At 43.3% G+C, this 21,411-nt stretch overlaps 1 protein-coding gene across 1 annotated transcript in view; it reads left to right on the top strand.

Moving 5' to 3' along the window:
- The window catches only part of eif2ak3 (eukaryotic translation initiation factor 2-alpha kinase 3), a 63,517-nt gene extending 44,372 nt beyond the window's left edge, over positions 1–19,145 (top strand). Inside the window, exons 10-17 of the mRNA XM_067981901.1 lie at positions 305–417; positions 7,283–7,405; positions 8,597–8,746; positions 9,926–10,670; positions 14,444–14,611; positions 14,692–14,793; positions 15,367–15,429; positions 17,229–19,145. Of these exons, the coding sequence (XP_067838002.1) occupies positions 305–417; positions 7,283–7,405; positions 8,597–8,746; positions 9,926–10,670; positions 14,444–14,611; positions 14,692–14,793; positions 15,367–15,429; positions 17,229–17,405 (1,641 nt within the window). The 3' untranslated portion in view covers positions 17,406–19,145. The remainder of the gene's footprint in view (positions 1–304; positions 418–7,282; positions 7,406–8,596; positions 8,747–9,925; positions 10,671–14,443; positions 14,612–14,691; positions 14,794–15,366; positions 15,430–17,228) is intronic.
- The last annotated feature ends 2,266 nt before the right edge of the window (positions 19,146–21,411 follow it).

Raw genomic sequence — 21,411 nt, 5'->3', positions numbered from 1 at the left:
GCCGAGATGTCACTTTGACAAATCAGTAATGTTGAGGCCTTTATATCCATGCAACCCTCCCCTTTATAACTTTACTACAAGCTGAACTATGCGTCCCGTTTGCAAGGAGTGCTTCACTCGCTGGCATTGGCGATCGTGTACTTGGGGTACAGCGCTGTAGTTCTGGCTTCTGTATAGACCCCCTACAAGTGCGGTTGTCCCACTAGGATTGCCCAATCACCTCTTCAGTCCTCCGTAGCTCTTGTTCTGTAGGGTGATGGTTGATTTAACGCACCAGTCTGAGTTTGTTGTCTGCTCTGTGCAGCAAAGAAAGGAGTCCGAGTCACTGTGTCAGACTGACAGCACGACCGATGCAGCTGTAGAAGAAGCAACAGTTGAGCTGGGAAATTCCTCTGGGACAACTGACTACGTGTCCAGGTAAATGCAAGCAAAATTGAACTTCATTGTACATTAGTGTGGCTTGCGTCTGGAGGTACGTATGTATTGTAATGAATTCTTCCCGGAGCAAGAATAGGCCGGGATGTCTAGCTGAGCTGTTGCCACCAAGTTGCCCCCCTTTTTTGATACTGGAATACTAATTTGGATCTGCTTCTGGCGATTGCCTTTTCCCTCAGAATCAGAGCATTTTCGCTTCTAGCTCCACTCCCAAGACTTGAGCACACGAAAACATAGCTGACACTTCAGTGCAGTACAGAGGAAGTGCTGCATTATCGGAGTTTTTAAAAATTCATTCATGGGCTGTGGGCGTCGCTGGCAAGGCCAGCATTTATTGCCCATCCCTAATTGCCCTTGAGAAGGTGGTGGCGAGCCGCCTTCTTGAACTGCTGCAGTCCGTGTGGTGAAGGTTCTCCCACAGTGCTGTTAGGAAGGGAGTTCCAGGATTTTGACCCAGCGATGATGAAGGAACGGCGATATATTTCCAAGTCGGGATGGTGTGTTACTTGGAGGGGAACGTGCAGGTGGTGGTGTTCCCATGTACCTGCTGCCCTTGTCCTTCTAGGTGGTAGAGGTCGCGGGTTTGGGAGGTGCTGTCGAAGAAGCCTTGGCGAGTTGCTGCAGTGCATCCTGTGGATGGTACACACTGCAGCCACTGTGCGCCGGTGGTGAAGGGAATGAATGTTTAGGGTGGTGGATGGGTTGCCAATCAAGCGGGCTGCTTTGTCCTGGATGGTGTCGAGCTTCTTGAGTGTTGTTGGAGCTGCACTCATTCAGGCAAGTGGAGAGTATTCCATCACTCTCCTGACTTGTGCCTTGTATATGGTGGAAAGGTTTTGGGGAGACAGGAGGTGAGTAACTTGCTGCAGAATACCCAGCCCCTGACCTGCTCTTGTAGCCACAGTATTTATGTGGCTGGTCCAGTTAAGTTTCTGGACAATGGTGACCCCCAGGATGTTGATGGTGGGGGATTCGGCGATGGTAATGCCATTGAATGTCAAGGGGAGGTGGTTAGACTCTCTCTTTTTGGAGATGGTCATTGCCTGGCACTTGTTTGGCACGAATGCTACTTGCCACTTATCAGCCCAAGCCTGGTGCAAACCTTTGAATCAAACTTCAAACCAAGACCCCAGTCTGCTTGTTCCTGCAGTTCAGTTGGGTGTTAAATATACCGTGTGCACTATTTGACGAACATAGTCACAAATAAATCTAATAGGGAATTCAGGAGGAGCTTCTTTACCCAGAGAGTGGTAAGAATGTGAGCTCGGTACCACACGGAGTAGTTGAGGCGACTAGCATAGATGCATTTAAGGGAAGCTAGATAAACATGAGGGAAGAAGAAGAAGGATATGCTGATTGGGTTAGATGCTCGTGCAGCAAAAAACCTGACTTATTCATGTTAGGCCGAATGGCCTGTTTCTGTGCTGTAGACTCTATGTAACGAGTTCCGTCTTAGCCAATGTTTTTTAAACCAACACCACCAAAAAAAAATTCAGTGGTTGTTCATCTTGCTGCTACTTGTGGAGTAACATAAGAAGCAGAAGAAACAGGAGTAGGATTAGGCCATACGGCCCCTCGAGCCTGCTCCGCCATTCAATAAGATCGTGGCTGATCTTTAATCGCAACTCCACTTTCCCGCCCGATCCCCATATCCCTTGATTCCCCTAGAGCCCAAAAATCTATCGATCTCAGCCTTGTATATATTCAACGATTGAGCATCCACAGCCCTCTGGGGTAGAGAATTCCAAAGATTCACAACCCTCTGAGTGAAGAAATTTCTCATCTCAGTCCGAAATAGCTGTCCCCTTATTCTAAGAGTATGCCGCCTAGTTCTAGACTCTCCAGCCAGGGGAAACAGCCTCTCAGCATTTACCCTGTCAAGCCCTCTCAGAATGTTGTATGTTTCAAGGAGATCACCTCTCATTCTTCTAAACTCCAGAGAGTATAGGCCCATTCTACTCGATCTCTCCTCATAGGACAACCCTCTCATCCCAGGAATTAATCTAGTGAATCTTTGTTGCATCGCCTCTAAGGCAAGTATATCCTTCCTTAGATAAGGAGACCAAAACTGTACACAGTACTCCAGGTGTAGTCTCACCAAAGCCCTGTACAATTGCAGCAAGACTTCCTTACTCTTGTACTCTTAAACCCCTTGCAGTAAAGGCCAACATACCATTTGCCTTCCTAATTACCTGCTGTACCTGCATGTTAACTTTGTGTTTTGTGTACGAGGACACTCAAATTCCTCTGAAAACCAACATTTATTAGTTTCTCACCATTTAAAAAAATATTCTGTTTTTCTAACATTTACCAACATTATAATCCATCTGCCATCTTCTTGCCCACTCACTTAACCTGTCTATATCCCTTTACAGCCTCTTTGCGTCCTCCTCACTGCTTACTTTCCCACCTAGCTTTGTATCGTCAGCAAACTTGGATACATTACACTCGGTCTCCTCATCTAAGTCATTTAATATAGATTGTAAATAGCTGAGGCCCAAGCACTGATCCCTGTGGCACCCCACTAGTTACAGCCTGCCAACCTGAAAATGACCCATTTATTCCTACTCTGTTTTCTGTCAGTTAACCTATCCTCAATCCATGTTAATATATTACCTCCAACCCCATGAGCCCATATCTTGTGTAATAACCTTTTGTGTGATACCTTATCGAATGCCTTTTGAAAAGCCAAATATACTACATTCACTTTACCTACCCTGTTAGTTACATCCTCAAAAAACTCTAATAGATTTGTCAAACACTTTCCCTTTCATAAAACCATGTTGACTCTGCCTTTGATTTTCTAACTGCCTGTTACCACATCCTTAATAATAATTCCAGTATTTTCCAGACTACTGATGTCGGGCTAACTGGCCTGTGATTCCCTATTTTCTCTCTCCCTCCTTTCTTGAATAGCGGGGTTACATTTACTACTTTCCAATCCACTGGGACCGTTCTAGAATCTAGGGAATTTTGGAAGATCACGACCAAAGCATTCACTATCTCTGCAGCCACCTCTTTTTAAAACCCTAGGATGTAGGCCATCAGGTCCAGGGGATTTGTTGGCTTTTAATCCCATTAATTTCTCCAGCACTTTTTCTTTAGACCCTTGGTTCCCCACTATTTCCGGTATGTTTTTTGTCTTCTACTGTGAAGATAGATACAAAATATTTGTTTAACGTCTGTGACATTTTCTTATTCCCCATTATGATTTCTCCTGACTCTGCCTTTAAGGGGCCCACGCTTACTTTCGCTACTCTTCCTTTTTATATTCTTGTAGAAGCTCTTACAATTTGTTTCAATATTTCTTGCTAGTTTACCCTCATTCTATTTCCTCCCTCTTGATCAATTTTTTTGGTCATCCTTTGCTGGTCTCTAAATCTCTCCCAATCCTTAGGTTTACTACCCTTCTTGGCCACATTATAATCCTCTTCTTTTAGTCTAACACTATCCTTCTTTAGTTAGCCACGGATGGATCGCTTTTCCTGTGGCGTTTTTATTCTTCAATGGAATGTTTATTTGTGAATTATGAAATATTTCTTTAAATGTTCGCCATTGCTTATCTACTGTCATATCTTTTAATCTAATTTCCCAATCAACCTTAGCCAACCCACCTGGTTCCCTGGTTGGTTCCCCGATGTATTGTTCTAGGAAACTGTCTTGAATGCATTCCATGAACTCGTCCTCCACATTACTTTTGCCAATTTGGTTTCTATATGAATATCAAAGTTCCCCCATGATTATTATTTACCCTTGTTACTTGCTCCTCTAATTTCCTGATTTATACTCTTGATTAATACTCTGCCCACTAGTAAGGGTCCTATAAGATACTCCCACCAGTGTTTTCTGCCCCTTGTTATTTCTTATCTCCACCCATACTGATTCTATTTCCTGATTTTCCGGGCCAAGATCCTTTCTCACTACTGTCTTTATGTCATCCTTTATTATCAGGGCTCCCTCCACCCCCTTTTCCATTTTGCCTATCTTTTCTAAGATTCAAGTACCCTGGAATATTTAGTTCCCAATCTTGGTCACCTTGCAACCATGTGTCAGTAATGGCTACTATATCAAACCCATTTATCTCTACTTGTGCCTTTTAATTCGTCTGTCTTGTTACGACTGCTTTGTGCAGTCAGATAAAGTGCTTTTAATTTAACTTCTTACTATTTTTCCCTGATTTGTCCTTATTCGCTGCACTATTACTATTAAACTTCTGTCCCTTCCTGATACACACTGCTTATCTTTACCCAAATCACTACACTGCTCTATGGCCTTGACTTCGCTTTAGATTTATAAATTTACCCTCACCTGAACCCCTATCTACCGCCGTAGTTATTCGATTTACCAGGACACTGGTCCCAGCCCAGTTTAAGTCAAGCCCATCCCAATGGAACAGTTCCCTCTTTTCCCAATACTGGTGCTAGTGCCCCATGAATTGAAACCCCTGTCTCCCACCACTCGTCGAGCCACGCATTTAACTCTGATCTGTTTATCCCTATGCCAATTTGCATGTGGTTCAGGTAGTAATCCAGAGATTATTACCTTTTGAGGTTCTGCTTATTAATTTGGACCCTAGCTCTTCAAACTGTGGGAAAACCTTCACCGCACAGACTGCAGCGGTTCAAGAAGGCGGCTCACCATCACCTTCTCAAGGGCAATTAGGGATGGGCAATAAATGCTGCCCTCGCCAGCGACGCCCACATCCCATGAACAAATTTTTAAAAAAACTCCCTTCTAATTCTACCTAATGTCGTTGGTTCCTATGTGGGCCACGACAACTGGATCCTCCCCTTCGTGCTCCATGTTCTTCTCCAGCCGCGAGGAGATATCCTTAACCCTGGCACCAGGCAGGCAACACAGACTTAGGGACTCCTGGTCGTGGCTGCAGAGAACAATATCTTCCCCCCCTGACTATACGACCACATTCCTTTTTACCGCCCCCACTTGAATGGCCTCCTATACCACGGTGCCATGGTCAGTTTGCCCATCCTCCCTGCAGTCTTTGTTCTCATCCACACAGGTAGCAGGTACCTCGTGCCTGTTGGACAAGGTCAAAGGCTGAGGCTCCTCCATCACTGTATCCTGGGTCTCCATACCTGCCTGACTCGCAGTCACATCCTCCTGTCCCTGACCACTGACCAAATCTAAACTACTACCTAACCTAAAGAGTGTGACTGCCTCCTGGATCCAGCCCAACAACTCTGAGGCGAAGTTCCTCGAGTTACAATCACTTAATGCAGATATGGTTGCTCGGGATCTTGCTGGTCTCCACCAACTCCAGGATGCTGCAATTACAACACACCATATCCCTGTCTAACCTTGTTTTATATGTTTAATTAGTTAAAGTTTTATTCGCTTGATATTTTTAGTTTTATTAACTGATTAGTTTATCCTCTCTCCTGTCTTGCCTCTTTCCAAGTCTTGGTGTATGCACAATGGCTCTGTAAGTTAATACACTTCGAAGTAATTTGTTGTGTATGAAGTTCTTTGGAATGTTTGAAGGATGTGATAAGCTGCTGTATAAATAAAAGCTTGTTTCTCCTTGCCTTCCCTTAAATTTATTTTCCGTGAACGTGTACTGCACTGCAGATGTGTGTGTCTTGTGGATTGATTTGTTTACTGATGTTCAGATTTTGTACTCCCCTCGCCTGTCTTGCCTCTTTCCAAATTTTTACCTTTTCTCCCTCCCCCTCCCTCTCCCCAGTCTCCCATTTGTCAGCCAACGAAAGCTGAGCAGCTGACTTGTTGCCACACATCTGCCAGTGCTCCTGCACACTTGGCAGCTGGAGGCATTAGGCGTGGCCTGGGATAACTTCCCCACTGTCACTTTGATGGCTCACCTGACTTAAGATCTGTAAATCCCAACTGTTGTCAAGAGTGTGTTGCGCTCCCTGTCCAAATGATGATCTTGTGGTCCTACTATTGTATTCTGAGTCATAACCCTAATATTTACTTCCCTTAGGTGTTTGACCGTCCTATACTATCTCTCTCTACTCTTCTTTTCCCATACTACAATATAAAGATCAGTCAAAAAAATAAATTGTTGCACTCTCTAGGAAGTACCTTTAATAATTTCCTCCCCACACCCTCCCAAACTAAGGGGCAGTAAATGGGCCTTTCTCAAGTAATAGACATTTGTCTCCCAAGTTGGGAAATATGGATTAGTTCAGCTGGACTCTTGTCAGATAGTTGCTTCTGTGCCCTGATGTCCAGAATGTTATTTATAAATGGTGCTTTTACTGATTTGCAATCAAACGATACCAGGGGTTAAAGGGTTAAATTATGAGGACAGGTTGCATAAACTTGGCTTGTATTCCCTTGAATTTAGAAGCTTGAAGGGTGATCTAATCGAAGTATTTAAAATAATAAAAGGATTCGATAGAGTAGATACAGAGAAGTTATTTCTTTTGGTGGGGGAATCCAGAATAAGGGGGCATAATCTTAAAATTAGAGCCAGGCCTTTCGGGAGAAAAATCAAGAAGCATTTCACACAAAGGGTGGTAGAAATCTGCAACTCTGTTCTCGTAAAAGGCTACAGATGCTTTGACAATTGGAGGTTTCAGAACTTGAGATCGACAGATTTTTGCTAGGTAAGGATATCAAGGGATATGGAGTTGAGGTACAGATCAGCCATGACCTAACTGAATGGCGGAGCAGGCTCGAGGGGCTAAATGGCCTACCCCTGTTCCTCTGTTTCAGATTTTTTTAAAATTCAGGACTTTTTTTTTGCAGACACTAAATTTAGAGGTTTTATAATTTTGGGGCCTCCAGTATTTTGGTCTTTGTAACAGGCACTTATGAAGCATCCATGTAAGTGGTGTCAATAATGCAGAAATCATTCTTTCAGATGTCTTACTGACTTTGAATTGGTTCAGTGTCTTGGACGTGGAGGGTTCGGTGTCGTGTTTGAGGCAAAAAATAAAGTTGACGACTGTAATTATGCCATCAAGAGGATTCGACTCCCGAATCGGTGAGCAATTGTTTGTGAAGTTTCCTTGTTTCAAAGGGTTTCTCAGTAAGCAGAGTCTCAGACAACCTGCTTCAACAGAGTATTTAGGAAGAATATTTGCACGTGTAAGTACTTTAGAAGGTATTAGCCTTAGAGTGTTTGCATCGCCAGTTCCCATCACGTCAGGGTCTCACCCAGTGGCACCCCAACGTAAGCTCACCGGAATCACCAGGAAGACTCGCCTTGAAGAATACGAGTTCCTCTGGAGTCAAAGTAAGAGCGACTCTAAATTCTCTGTTGGGCCTGTGATCTAATAGACTTCAGAAGTGCCTTCATTTTGCCTACTGGTTTGGGATTGTTGCCAGGTGCAAGACAGCGCGGTAAGAGTAGCTGAGTGAGCTATCATCAGTCCGCATCGATGGCTGTTTCTGTAGTTCATTCTTACTCCACTCTAATACTTGTTTGGGTTTTGAAGGCCTGAAAGGGCTGGCCACCAAACTGTGTCATTCATGTCTGAGATCGCGGGTCCTACCCAAAATGTTGTCTCTTTCTCTTCCTGATGCTGATTGAACTGCTGCGTTTTCATTATACGCTGAGGCAGTTGGTAGGGAGTCCTTTCAAACCCATGCTCGAGTTGAGAGGGCTTTTAGCCAGTCGTGTGTCTGCACATTGTGCCATACAATATGAATACAATACCATTGTACAGTTTTTAAAGTGTCCCCTAAGGGCTGAATTCAGTTTTTAAAAACCTGGAAATAAAGAGCTGATATCAGTAAAAGTGACCATGAAGCTGGCAGATTATCGTAAAAACCCAAATGGTTCACTGATGTCCTTTTAGGGAAAGAAACCTGCCGTCCTTATCCGGTTTGGTCTATATGTAACTCGTGGTTGACTCTTAACTGGCAAGCCACTTGGTTATACAACTAGGCTACAAGGGATGGGCAATAAATGCCAGCCATGCCAGTGATTCCCACATCCTGAGACTGAATTAAAGCAGGTTTCTCTGAACCACGTTCTTTTAAAGAAAAATCCTGATCTCGTGTGTTCTGTCTGGAAGGTTCACAATTCTGCGACTCAAACCCAAGTGATATAATAAAGCCAGTCTTTTTGTTTGTGCGTTAATTTGGGGGGGGGCTGGTGGGGGGAGGGAGGAGGGTAGTGTTTTTGGCTGTGGAATTGTCTCCAATCTTATAACTGTTCATAATTCCACAGTGATCAAGCGCGCGAGAAGGTGATGCGGGAGGTGAAGGCGCTGGCTAAACTTGAACATTCAGGGATCGTCCGCTATTTCAACGCCTGGCTGGAGGCACCACCCGAGGGCTGGCAGGAGGAGATGGATGAGCAGCTGCTGAAAGATGAAGGGTAAAGCGCAAAAAAGAAACATTTGCTGCAATGCTAGCATCGAACGGTTAGCAAGCAGACCAGAACAGACTAGCATTTGTTACATGACTCACACCCAGGGTGATAGATTTGTACAATCTCAATCACAGACCAATAAAACAGAAGGAGAGTGTTTAGCCCATCTACCTGTTCTGCTGTTTTAACTAGCCGTTGCAGCTCTTTTTTTCAGTCCCAATTTCCTGCTTTATATTCCTTTTAATACCCTGACTTCCCAAATAAATGTGTCTCCCTTTCAAGCACCTTAATTAATTCTGCATCTGCGGCCTTCTGGGCAGTGTTCTACACTCTTGGCCTCACTGTGTGATGAGGCTTTTCCTGAATTTGCTTTTCATTGGCTTAGCTTGAATTCTGAGGTTAAAGCCCCTTGAACTGAGTTCCCCGACTGGAGAAGAGTCATTCCTGACCTAATCTGTCAATTGCCGTCATTTTTTTAAACCCCTTGATCAGATCTCCACCTCTTGCCTAAGGAACCTAACCCAAGTTTACCCAGTGTCTCATCATAGTTCAGTGTCTTCATCCCAGGTACCCTTTTGGTGAATCATCACTGGACTTTCTCCAAGACCAGCATATCCTCCTTCAGTAGAGATATCCAAAACTCAACCTAATATGACAAATGTTGTCTTCCTAATGCTTTTTATAACAGCAGTAGCAAGTCTTTGCTTCTGGACTTGGTGATTGGCTGTTTTTTTTCCATCTACAAGCAGCCGTTTAATAATTTGTTCACCTGCCCCCAAGTACTTCCCTATTTAGACTGTAATCCTATCTACCTTGTGTCCAAAGTGAACTGTTTCACACTTCGTTGTGTTAAGCTACATCCATCAGTGTTCTGCCCATTCATCTTAATTTATCTAAATCCTTTTGCAATTTTTGCTATCCTTTAGAATTCACTGTCTTCTAGCTTTCTATCATCTCCAAGTACAGGTTATTTATATCTATGTAATCTTACATACCCATATGGTCTACAAAACTTTTCTTTCTCCTGTTTTTGTCTCACTTTATAATCTCAATTTTTTTCCATTATAAATTCCTTCCTGTGCACATATACAGTGGAAAATGTTATTTTTGCATAAAGCTGTGGCATGATTTATCTCCAGGCCTGTTGATCTTGGGTTTCATTCTATTTTGCTTTAATTTTCCCAGAACTGAATGGCCTGTGAGTTCTCCAGGAGTTCCCTCCATTAACCGACCGAAGCCTTCAATTCTGGGCAACTGTGCAGGGAGTTCTATGTCTTCAGTGAAGTTCAGCTCCTACTCTGTCATTGCTGCTGGTCAGCCTTCTTCGTCTGAGTCATGCGTGTGTCTAGACCTTTCCTCAGGCAGCAGCCAGCCTGTGGGGCACTGCCTGTACGGCCGAGATAGTCTGCCGTCTGAGTGTGAAAGTGAGGGCAATTCTGACATGGCACATTCCTTTGAATTATTCCCTTCAACTGTCGGACCTCTCGTGAGCGAGGACAGAACCGCGTCCTTTGATGTGGTGTTTGAAGATTCCAGGTGCGACAGGGTATCGGAGAACGATCCAGGCCCGGGGCTGTCGTGCCACAGTGCAAGCAGTGGCGGGAAACAAACCACCACCTCAAGGGTAGAGACAACCGGTAGAACTGAGGAGCCACCCGCCAGCAGTACTTTATCACGGTCTCCGCCAAGACCCACCTCGTTGAATCTGGGCCTGCATAAAGCCCCCGAGGAGAAATCTAAACAGAACTCCCCTAAAGTTTACTTGTACATTCAAATGCAGCTCTGCAGGAAAGAGACTCTGAAAGACTGGATGAGTGGCCGATGCGAGATGGAGGACAGAGACCGAACTGAATGTCTAAGGATATTTTTACAGATGGCTAATGCTGTCTGCTTCTTGCACACCAAAGGATTAATGCACAGGGATCTTAAGGTATTATAAAATATGCCACAGTGTTGTCACTAGGACGTCAATGAAGGGTGGGCATGTGAACTTTTCATGCTGTGTACTTGTGGAAAAATGCTTAGCGATACAACTTTAAAAACAGAAATGCTGGAAATTCACAGCACGTCTCTTAGCATTTAAATGTGAAAATATAGAAAAGACAGGTTAACGTTTCAGGTGTAGACCCCCGGTGACTGGAAGGCAATTGATTTCCTTAATAAAACTGAACTAAACAAAGGGGGTAGTGGAGTGTAGGGAGCAATAGTTATAGATTTTAGACTTCCAAATATGTGTTCTGTCTGGAGAGAGCTTTTTGAACTGTACAACATTGATGTGAAGTGCTGGTGGTTACAGATCTGTCAACGGTGATGTTACTGATGGAATCAAGTTAAGGTGATCCGAGATGTATAGAGGGATGAGAAGGCCATTTGGCTCATTTTAATTTATGAATCCAGGAAGGACCCCCAGTGAGGCATCCAGTAGTTGGATATTTCCAGGGTTTTTGCCTCTGCGACTCTATCTGGAAGCCTGTTTCATTGCTTTGTGCAAAGAGTGTCCTGACCTCGCACCCAAGTTTCCCCTTTTACCAGTTTGAGCCCATATCCACTTGTCTTAAACTTGCAATTTAGTTTGAAAATTTGAGTAATGTACAAGAATTGTATGTGCAGTCGTTCCAGAAGAAGGCCCTTCTACCACCTTCTCAAAGGCAACTAGAGCTGGGCAATAAATGCCAGTCTAGCCAGCGACACCTTCATCCCAAAAAATTTGAATTTTCCCCCACCAATCCAATCCATCGTCTTGGCACTGAACTCTCAAATTCTCTTAAACCCCTACAGTTGGCTGCCTCTTTCTCTTAAAAAGCCTCAGCAATATTATTACAGGTGCCATATTTTGAGTTAGATGTTAAACAAAGGTCCTGTCAGCCTGTTCAGGTGGACATAAAGGATCCCAAGGCACTGTTCAAAGAAGAGCTAGGCAATATCTCTGATGTAGCCAGCGACGCCCACATCCCATGAACGAATAATAAAACAAAATTCTAGCTTACGTTCTTCCCTCGATCAAAACTGCCAGAAGCAGGTGAACTATTCATTCATAATCACAATTTAGTTGCTGAATTTTCCTTTTATTGCGTTTCATAAGTAATTTGTTGGCTGGGTCATGGGGAGGGTGTAATAAGGTGCTATATAAACACTAACTCATTTTCTCTCAACTATCTGTTTAACCACATCTTTGGTTAGCTACAACAAAAACTTGCATTCATATAGCACCTTTTAATGTTGAAAAACATCCCAAGGCACCTCACTTGGCTCCCCTAAGTCTTCTCCCAGGTCTTATTCTTTGTCCATTTTTGTTTAACCCTCCATGGCCTTTACTTCCCTGGTCAAGTGCTTTGGGATGTTTTTTGCAATATTCATGTTCTGTATGATGTTGTCTAACATAACACTGAAGTATGTTGGCTTAAATATGATTTATCCTACAGTGTATCGGTATATAAGCTTAATAACAGCCCTCTGCTATGGGCACTTGTCTCCCATCCGTATTGCTCCCTTAGAGAGGAGCAGCATTAACTACTCTCATAATAAACATATGGCAGTGCTCCTTCCCCCCCCCCCCCCCCCCCCCCGGCCCCAAGTACCTCTACCTTGTCACCTCTCTCCCTTCAGACTCTGTTCATGCCTCTACCTCTTCCTAATCTTTCCTCACTCTTCCCTGGTGTCCAATGCCCTCACAAGTCCTCTGGCATTTCTATGCATGAGGAGCATATGGAAATGCACTTTATATTTTAATTTTTATTCGTGTCATATTTGTGTCTGAATTACACTACTAATAACTTTATTTTGGTAAACCATTGTTTGGGAAGTGTTGGTGTACTTTCTGCTAGATAATATCAAACTAGTGTACAGAAAGAGATGTGGATCTATGTTATGGTATTTTCTGATGGACCCCGGCAGAACAAGTTAATGAGTTCACAACTGTGCCTTCCAGTGTAGAATGTAGATTCTTTTTTAAAGAAACCTTCCTCCTTATCCCACCCAATCAGACTGGAAACCTTTGCATAATTCTATTCCCTTGTGGCCTGTCTCTAAGGGTTAAAGCCCTCTTTCTCTTTCTTACTTAGAATGTACAGCACAGAAACAGGCCATTCAGCCCAACTGGTCTAAGCTGGTGTTTATGCTCCACACGAGCCTCCTCCCACCCTACTTCATCCAACTCTACCAGCATATCCTTCTATTCCTTTCTCCCTCATGTGTTTAGCTTCCCCTTAAATGGTTCTATGCTATTTGCTTCAACTAATCGTTGTAGTACTGAGTTCCACTCTCTGAGTAAAGAAGTTTCTCCTTAATTCCTTATTTGATTCATTATTGACTATCTTAAATACTGGCTCTTTCCATTTTTGAACTATATTCAGCCACCCTACCTTGTTTCCTGCTGTGCCGTTCATTAGGCTATAGGTGGAGTTTTAAATCGAAGAGTGAGTTGGGGTTTGGGATGATCATGAACTTGAGCAATTGTTTTCTGGTTACAGGTGCTTTCTTTCAGCAGCAAAATAGAAAAGTAAATGACGTGAGCTTAAGAGCTTTGGGAATTAAATTTTAAAGAGTGAGTGGGGTATTCAAGGTTCTGTTAAGCACATGCACTTTCCCATTGCTCTACTTCTGCAGAACTTTAAAGTTCGTGTCTTCATACACACCCAAAAAGAACCTTTTTGTCCCCTGTGCGGTGGCTATAAAACTGAATCAAGAATGGTTGTTTGATTTCTGATGACCTGCATTTTCACTCGACTTTTGTGTTTTGTTTCTTCAAACAAACTTTCCTTGAGCTGGTTGGTTGGTGCTGTAAGCACTGGCTTGTCGGTCAGGGCTTTTGGAATTCTGTGGTGCCACAAGGAGTTTAGGGTCCACTGGGGAAGCTGGACCCTAGTCTTCCACAGGAGGTCTTTTTAAAGGGGCTTGTTTTGGGGGTGGCATAATAGAAGGGGTTAGACTTGGTACAGAGCTTGTAAAGATCTTTCCCTTGTTCTAACCATAGTCAGAATATTTCCCTTTGCTGCACAGTTTCAACAAATGTGTGTAGTTTAGTTGCTATGATCTGAATAGACCGTGATTTTACTTACCAATGGCCAAGTAATTTTCTTCCTATTACTCTTCTTTGTACTGCAAGCAAGTGTTTAAATTCAGCACTAATAAGCTGACTTGAGCCTTGTAGAAGGTGGCGAGGCTTTGAGGGGTCAGGAGGTGAGTCACTCGGAGTACCTGGTTTCTGCCATGCTCTTGTAGTCATGGTGTTAATTTGCCTGGTCCAGCTTAGTGGTGACTCCAAGATGTTGATGATGGTAGACTTGCCGGTGGAGGGCATGGGAAGTTGGCTGGGCTTCCTTCTGTGTGAGATGATCATCACCCATCACTCAAGTGGCACGAATGCTGTCTATCGCGTGTCAGCCCATTCCTGGATGGTATCCAGGTCCTGCTATAGGCTGGCATGGGTCGCTTCATTAGCGGTGGAGCTGAGCACTGGAATCCTCGATTAACAGCTCCACTCCTGTCCTTGCAGATGCAGAAGTTGTATCGTGCCATTGCAAAGCATCATTAACCTGGATGGCGCATACAAATACTGCAATTTAAAACAAAACCTTTAACTTTTGAAAATGGGGTTGTTTCAGTTTACGGTCCTATTTGCGTTTAAGATAGTTCTCCTCATGATCACCATCTTTTATAGGCACTTTTGTTTGATATGGGCTCCTTTTTTATTTCCCTTTTAAGCCTTCAAATATTTTCTTTACATTGGATGATGTGGTGAAAGTGGGTGACTTTGGGCTGGTGACCGCAATGGACCAAGAGGAAGAGGAGGGATCCATACTTACACCAATGCCGGTGCATGCTAGACACACGGGGCAAGTGGGCACTAAACTCTACATGAGCCCAGAGCAGGTGAGTGCATTCACAATATTTTCCCAGTAAGCTTGGTAAACGCTGCAGTTGCACAAGTGTAATCTCTCTATGTCTTGTAGATATCTGGAAACACTTATTCCCACAAAGTGGACATCTTTTCTTTGGGCCTGATCCTATTTGAATTGTTGTATCCCTTCAGCACGCAAATGGAGAGAGTCACGGTAAGCACTAGAGACTGTGCAACTTGTGTGTTCATCAATCCACAATCAGTGGACTGGCCAGTTAGGGACTAACTTGGTACATTAACCCACCAAGGTAGAAAGTTATTCATGATTGTGGATGTGTTCTATAGCTCCATATGTAGACTCCTATACAGTACATGCAGTGCTGTAAGCTCTAAATACTTCCTAATGAGAGGTACAGGCCACAGGGGAAAAAGTTGAGGGGTGAATGAAAGCTAAGCCAAAAAGGTGGATTTTGAGAAGCATTTTTGAGAAGCAGGACAGTGAAGGAGGTAAGAGAGTTGCAGAGAGCACGGCTGAGGTGATTGAAGGCTCTGCTTCCTGAGGTGGGACGAAGAGGCGGAGATGCTGGCTGTCTTCGCCCTGTCTTTTTCATTCATTAAATTTGAAGCCACTGTAACTCTCCCACTGTTGTCCTGGCTGACATTAGTAAACTCAGTGCACGTCAAGGATAGAATCTGGGGCTTTCATGGCCTGTGTTGATTGCGAGTGTTTACCCATTGAATTATCTCTGAATTTCAGGATTAACTTGACTAACTCTCCCCTTTACAGACATTAACGGGAGTTCGGGATTTGAAGTTCCCCTCTTTATTTCTTGAGGAATATCTTCAGGAGGTAAGTCATTGAGCATGAATATAAAAAATAGGAGCAGGAGTAGGCCATGCAGCCTCTCGAGTCTGCTCCGCCATTCAATAAGATCGTGGCTGATCTTCGACCTCAACTCCACTTTCCTGCCCTATCCCCATATCCATTGATTCCCTGAGTGTCCAAAAATCTATCGATCTCAATCTTGAATATACTCAATGACTCAGCATCCACAGCCCTCTGGGGTAGAGAATTCCAAAGACTCACAACCCTCTGAGTGAAGAAATTCCTCCTCATTTAAGTCCTAAATGGCTGACCCATTATTCTGAGACTATGCCCCCTAGTTCTAGACTCTCCAGCCAAGGAAAACAGCCTCTTAGCATCTACCCTGTCAAGCCCCCTCAGAATCTTATATGTTCCAATGAGAATCACCCCTCATTCATCTAAACTCCAGAGTATAGGCCCATTCTACTCAATGAAAAACTGTGTTATCATATTTAGCTTTTAATTGTAATAGATGTCTGATATTAATATGTTCACTTAGGAGTGATTTGGGGTGGGGGGAATGAACCAGTTTCTAAGTGAGAGTGGTTACCCCTATGTCCTTTCAGCTTCTGTAAGTTAGCTTAATTTCAACACGGACTGGTGGGATGAAAATCTCTAGTCACTTGGCACATGTCCCTTTCAACAACAACTTGCATTTATATAGCACCTTTAACGTAGTAAAACGTCCCAAGGCGCCTCACATTTAATGCTTAACGATGAGTAATATGGGCAGTGACCACCTCCGTATTAGTCCATGGGCTAGGAGTATGTAATTCCTACAGTTGGTGCCCAGTCTTTTCACACAGTATTCCTGTTGACTTCTGAGCAATACTGATGCCTATTTAGCAGTTCTGTCGACTGGGCCTTGCTCGAGGGGATATAGGAACTTTTTGGCAGAGGGAGGATTAGTCAGGGAACCCCTGGTCGGAAACTTAATTTCTCAACATTGGAACCACATGAGCCACGTAAATAAATGAGTGGGCTGACAGATGGTGGGCACAATGGGAGTTATTTAGCTGCAAATGTTTAATTCTCACAGGCTCAACACTTGCACATTTCTGCTGGTTGTGCTGCTCTGTAGTTACGTTTTTGTACTTCATCTGTAGCAGTGCAAGCCTAGCATCAGCCATGTGTCATAGCCAGGGTGCATGGCTACAAATATCTGACATAAGTTGCTGTCAGATGCAAAGCAGCAATCTGGGAGGAGGAATATTCATGTTTCTAAATGGCAATTGAATGCTAAGCAACATTAAATCCTTTAAGTTTATATCCAATTCTGTTTTGAAAGTTACTATTTAATCTGCTTCCATAGATCATGAACACATTAATACCCTTTAAGGCCATGTGTTCCAGATCATCATAACTCGCTGAGTTTAAGAAAAATTCTCATCTCCCCCCTGACTTTTTTGCCGATTATTTTAACTGTGTCCTCTGATTACCGACCCTTCTGCCAGTGGAAACCGTTTCTCCCTATCTACTCTTATCAAAACTCCTCATAATTTTAAATCTCCCCATAACCTTCTTTTCCCTAAAGAGAACAATCCCAGCTTCTCTAGTCTCTCCTGAAACCACCCCATCCCTGGTACCATTCTAGTAAATCTCCTCTGCACCCTCTTTAAGGCCTTGACATCCTTTCTAAAGTGTGGTGCCCAGAATTGGGCACAATACTCTGGCTGAGGCCTAACCAGTGATTTATAAAGCATATAAAACATGATGGAAGTCAGGCGAAACTGATGAGCTCAGGTGGAAATTAACTTTGAATTTTTGAAAACCCTCTGGCACAGCATGAAATGGTGCAGCAAATGCTTTCTCCTGAACCCGGCGAGCGTCCTGAGGCCATGGACATTGTCGACCACCCACTCTTTGAGAGCTTTGACGTTCCCGAAAAGCAGCTGCTGAGGCAGAGGTCGCGGACACTCAGTTCCAGCGGAGTCAAGGCTTTGAGGGCGTCCATCTCCTAACGGCGGAAAGTCTCCCGGCGGACGGCAGGTTCTTGTTCTCGGAAGTCTTCCGTTTCGTTTGTCAAAGTGCAGTCAGTATTTGCGTACGTTTACGAAGCCATGTTCTCTTAACTGCCAAAAGTTTAAAGGTCAAGTGACGTGATAATAAGACCGTTGCCCATTTTATGCTGTGCATCCGAACTAAAATACAAAATGTTTGTGAAAATTTGTCAGCTTGGAAGACTGCGTATCTGAAACGACTACGGGTGCAGTTCTACTGATCGTCTGGTTCATCTTAAGTGCACAGCAGTTGTGCAGACTCCAGTTATACTGCCATTGAATTCTTCATCGATTCCATAGCGCATACTGTGGACTCCCATTTCTGAATGCACGTGCACATCAGATCAGATGCGTGCATTTCAAGGAAAAGTGAGAGCTTCCACTCCCCATGTAGCTTTAAATTGCTCAGCAGGCTGGGTGGTGCTTACGGTACCCCTGACTTCATTCTGTCCTCGTGTCAAAGCACATTCATCCAACGTACTGCTACATATCCGAACTCTGGGAAACAGAGTCGACGCTGCCTCTTGTGAATTTCAATTGCGGTTTGAAACAACCCCCTCGCCCACCCGTTTGCGGGGAGTTTGTTTTGCTGGATGTAGTGAATCATGGAGTTAGAATGCCTTCATGTTGCTGTGAAGGCACAAGTAATGATATAGGTACAGCAATTCTTCATTGGGCATCATCTAAACTTGTTAAAAAGAGCTAACGGATTTTCAAATAATCTTTGTAAAATGTTGTAGAGAGAGAGACAGTGAAAGGGCAATTTCTGCATTCTTAAGGATGCAAAATACACATCTTTACATTTGGTATTTTGTTAACGCTACTGCATGTGTTAAAGGTACTTCATTTCTTGTCATTTAATTAAATCCCTTTCGTTTTTGACCAACTAAAAATAGATAAATGTACAGAAATTGCCCGTTTGTTATGATATTCCTTTCTCCAGCTCTCCAGTGGTTCGATGGGTAACAGCACTGGTCAGTGAACCACTGAACCATAAAGGCCAAAAGGTCCCTGGCTCAGTTCCCATCAGTGCTCTGTTAACTGTTCTTAACTGAGATGCCATTGCTTCAGCACCTGTGGGCTATCAAAGCCAGGATTCCTGCTCCTGATTGGCGGAAGGCACACCGAGCCAAGCCTAATCCTATATAAACAAAGAGCTTGCAAGCACACTCACTGCCTGGGCTCACACATGGACAGCAGGCACTTGGGCTGGTACTGGGGGGCTGCTGATACTGGTGGTACCATACCCCATTGGAATAGAGTGAGAAAAGAAATTCCTTCCTCTCTTTCATATCGAGTTTCAAGCACATGGTTGCAGTTGAATATTTAAATCCAGTTCCCCTTTTTCGTACATGTTCCAAGCTTTTTTTCAGCCTATGGACCCAATACCAAGTGAAGAGATAAATCATCTGTGCTTAGAAGTCTGTCCAATTTAATTATTTCTGCAGGATCTTATCTGGCTGTTGATGTATCATTTTGTGCCTACTTAAGATGACACAATTGTTTCTTTTTCCTGTGTGCATTAGCAAACCTATTAAAATCTTGTTAGTTCACAAGATACTGGTCAAATCTATAGATCAACATCTATAGGATACCAGTGTGTATTGGGTACTGGTCAAATCTATAGATCAACATCTATAGGATGCGAGTGTGTATTAATCATCATTTTGGCTAATAAAGGTGTCGTTTATGTTCAACACACTGAGCTTGAGAAAAAGCTGTTTGTTAACGTAGGGATTGTCATAAATTAAAATAGCCACTCCATCTTACTTGGAAGTACTTTTAAGCCAACAAAGACCGTACCAACCCAGTAATGAGAATGCAGGAATTTCACTGTACCAATATTATTTGGGCTATGAAAGATACTAGAAAGAGCACAGAAATAGAATTAGATAACTCTAATGCATACAGTTATGGGAGTGAATGGCCTCCCGGACTGAAATGTCTTTATTATCTCTGCCCTAGTCATGATGTTGTAGCAGTCTTTGATCGCTTGCTGGAGGATTGTCAACATTCCAAGTCGAGCCAGTCATGAAAGTACAAAGTAAGTCTCAAACCAATGCACAAAATGCTGGAAATACACAGTGGGTCAGACAGCATCCAGAGAGAAAAGGTAAGTTAACGTTACGGGAACAACCCTTTAGAACTTAAGTGAAAGATAAGCAAGCATCTTAGAATTGGGGGAAAAGGGAAGGGAGAAAAACAAAATAAAATAATAGATGCTGCGAACACAGAGAGGAAGTTAATGGGTCAAATGGCCTACAATATGTTTAAAAGGAGAGCAGAAAATTGTTTATGAAAGATCATCTCAGTTGGGCAATGGATAGATATTGAAAGAACAAAGGAATATTCAGATAGTTAAGACATTGAGTGACCTGCCTAAGGAAAAGTGCAAGGAATTGGGGCTGAGGGGAGAAGAAGAGATAGCTTGCAGATGCAGGTCTAAAGGTAAGTCTTGCAAGGAAGGAAAAAAATGAGGTAATGCCAAGGATGCAGACTCTTTGTTGTCAGAACTGTGTTCTCACAGAAGGGTCTACACCTGGACATTAACCTTTCTCCTCCTCCCTGGAAAGTAACAGCACTCTTCCCTCCCTCCCACCATATCACCAGCAAAAGTGGGGAATGTAGCTAAGATCTCTAAGTTACCAAGGTAATTTGTTCAGACCAGAGGGCTGCAGAATGCCCTGGAGAAAGCTGAGGTGCTGTTCCTGAAGCTTGTGTTAAGCTTGATTGGAACACTGTTGGAGGCCAAAGACTGAATTCAGAGTGGGAATAGGAGGAGGAGTTGGTGGTAAGCCACAGAGAGCTCAGGGTCACACTGAATGGAAGTGTTCAGCAAAGCAGGCACCTAATCTGTGTAGAGGGTGTACTGCAATATATCCCTATTATACTGTATTTGCTGCAAACTCTGCAGTCTGCTCTACTTGATCTGACCTGTATAGTTCCAGCATTTTCTGTGCTTGATTTCCAGCATTTGTACTTTATTCTTTTTATTTTGTTCTAAATAATCCTCCATTTTTTCCCCCACTGTGTTGTACTTTGGTTCATTGTACTGGTTATTTTGTTATCTAGACCAGTAGCATATTTGCTTAGCATAAACGTTGATCATCTGGTATTGAATTGAGGGCCAAGATTAACCACACTGTCACTGTCCAGAGTATGTGTACAAATCGAGTATGAAAGTGCTGCTATATATGCAATTGTATTTCATTACAGTTCCTGACCTCTGGTTACACGACTGCTTTTTATTGATAAAGCTCCCATCTTACATTGACCTTTCTTTTCATATCATGCAAAAACATATCAAATGTCATCAGTGGACTTGCCCTAGATTCAGATTGGATTGGACTGGCGGTTGGTTCAAAGTTTTTTGTTCTGCATGATTGCTTTTACCAAGGTAGTTGGGACAGGTGGAAAATCCCTTATTATTCCTAACTGTAAAATATAACAGCACTAATAACCATTTGTACTGTATGGGGATAAGCTGCTGCTTAAGCAGCTTAACTGAATGGTGAGTCTAGCAAATGGAACCCTTGATGTGGAGATGCCGGTGATGGACTGGGGTTGACAATTGTAAACAATTTTACGACACCAAGTTATAGTCCAGCAATTTTATTTTAAATTCACAAGCTTTCGGAGGCTTCCTCCTTCCTCAGGTGAATGTTGTGGAAATGAAATCCTCGAAATGAAATCGCATTTATAAATCACAGAACAATGCTTGGTGATTACAGACAGTCTTTTCAACTGCCCGTTGCCAAGGCAATCAGTGTGCAGACAGACAGGTGTTACCTACAAGGTCTCCGAATATACAAATCACCAAAAAAAAACAGAGATAGAGAGGTAGAAACATAGAAAAGACAGCAACTGACCCGTTATATTAAAAACAGATAACATTTGTTCGCTGGTGGGGTAACGTGTAGCGTGACATGAACCCAAGATCCCGGTTGAGGCCGTCCTCATGGGTGCG

Source organism: Heptranchias perlo, chromosome 1 (assembly GCF_035084215.1).
Source record: "Heptranchias perlo isolate sHepPer1 chromosome 1, sHepPer1.hap1, whole genome shotgun sequence".
Lineage (NCBI taxonomy): Eukaryota > Metazoa > Chordata > Chondrichthyes > Hexanchiformes > Hexanchidae > Heptranchias > Heptranchias perlo.
Note: the sequence above shows the minus strand (reverse complement) of the source record. Positions and strands in the feature narration are given on the sequence as shown.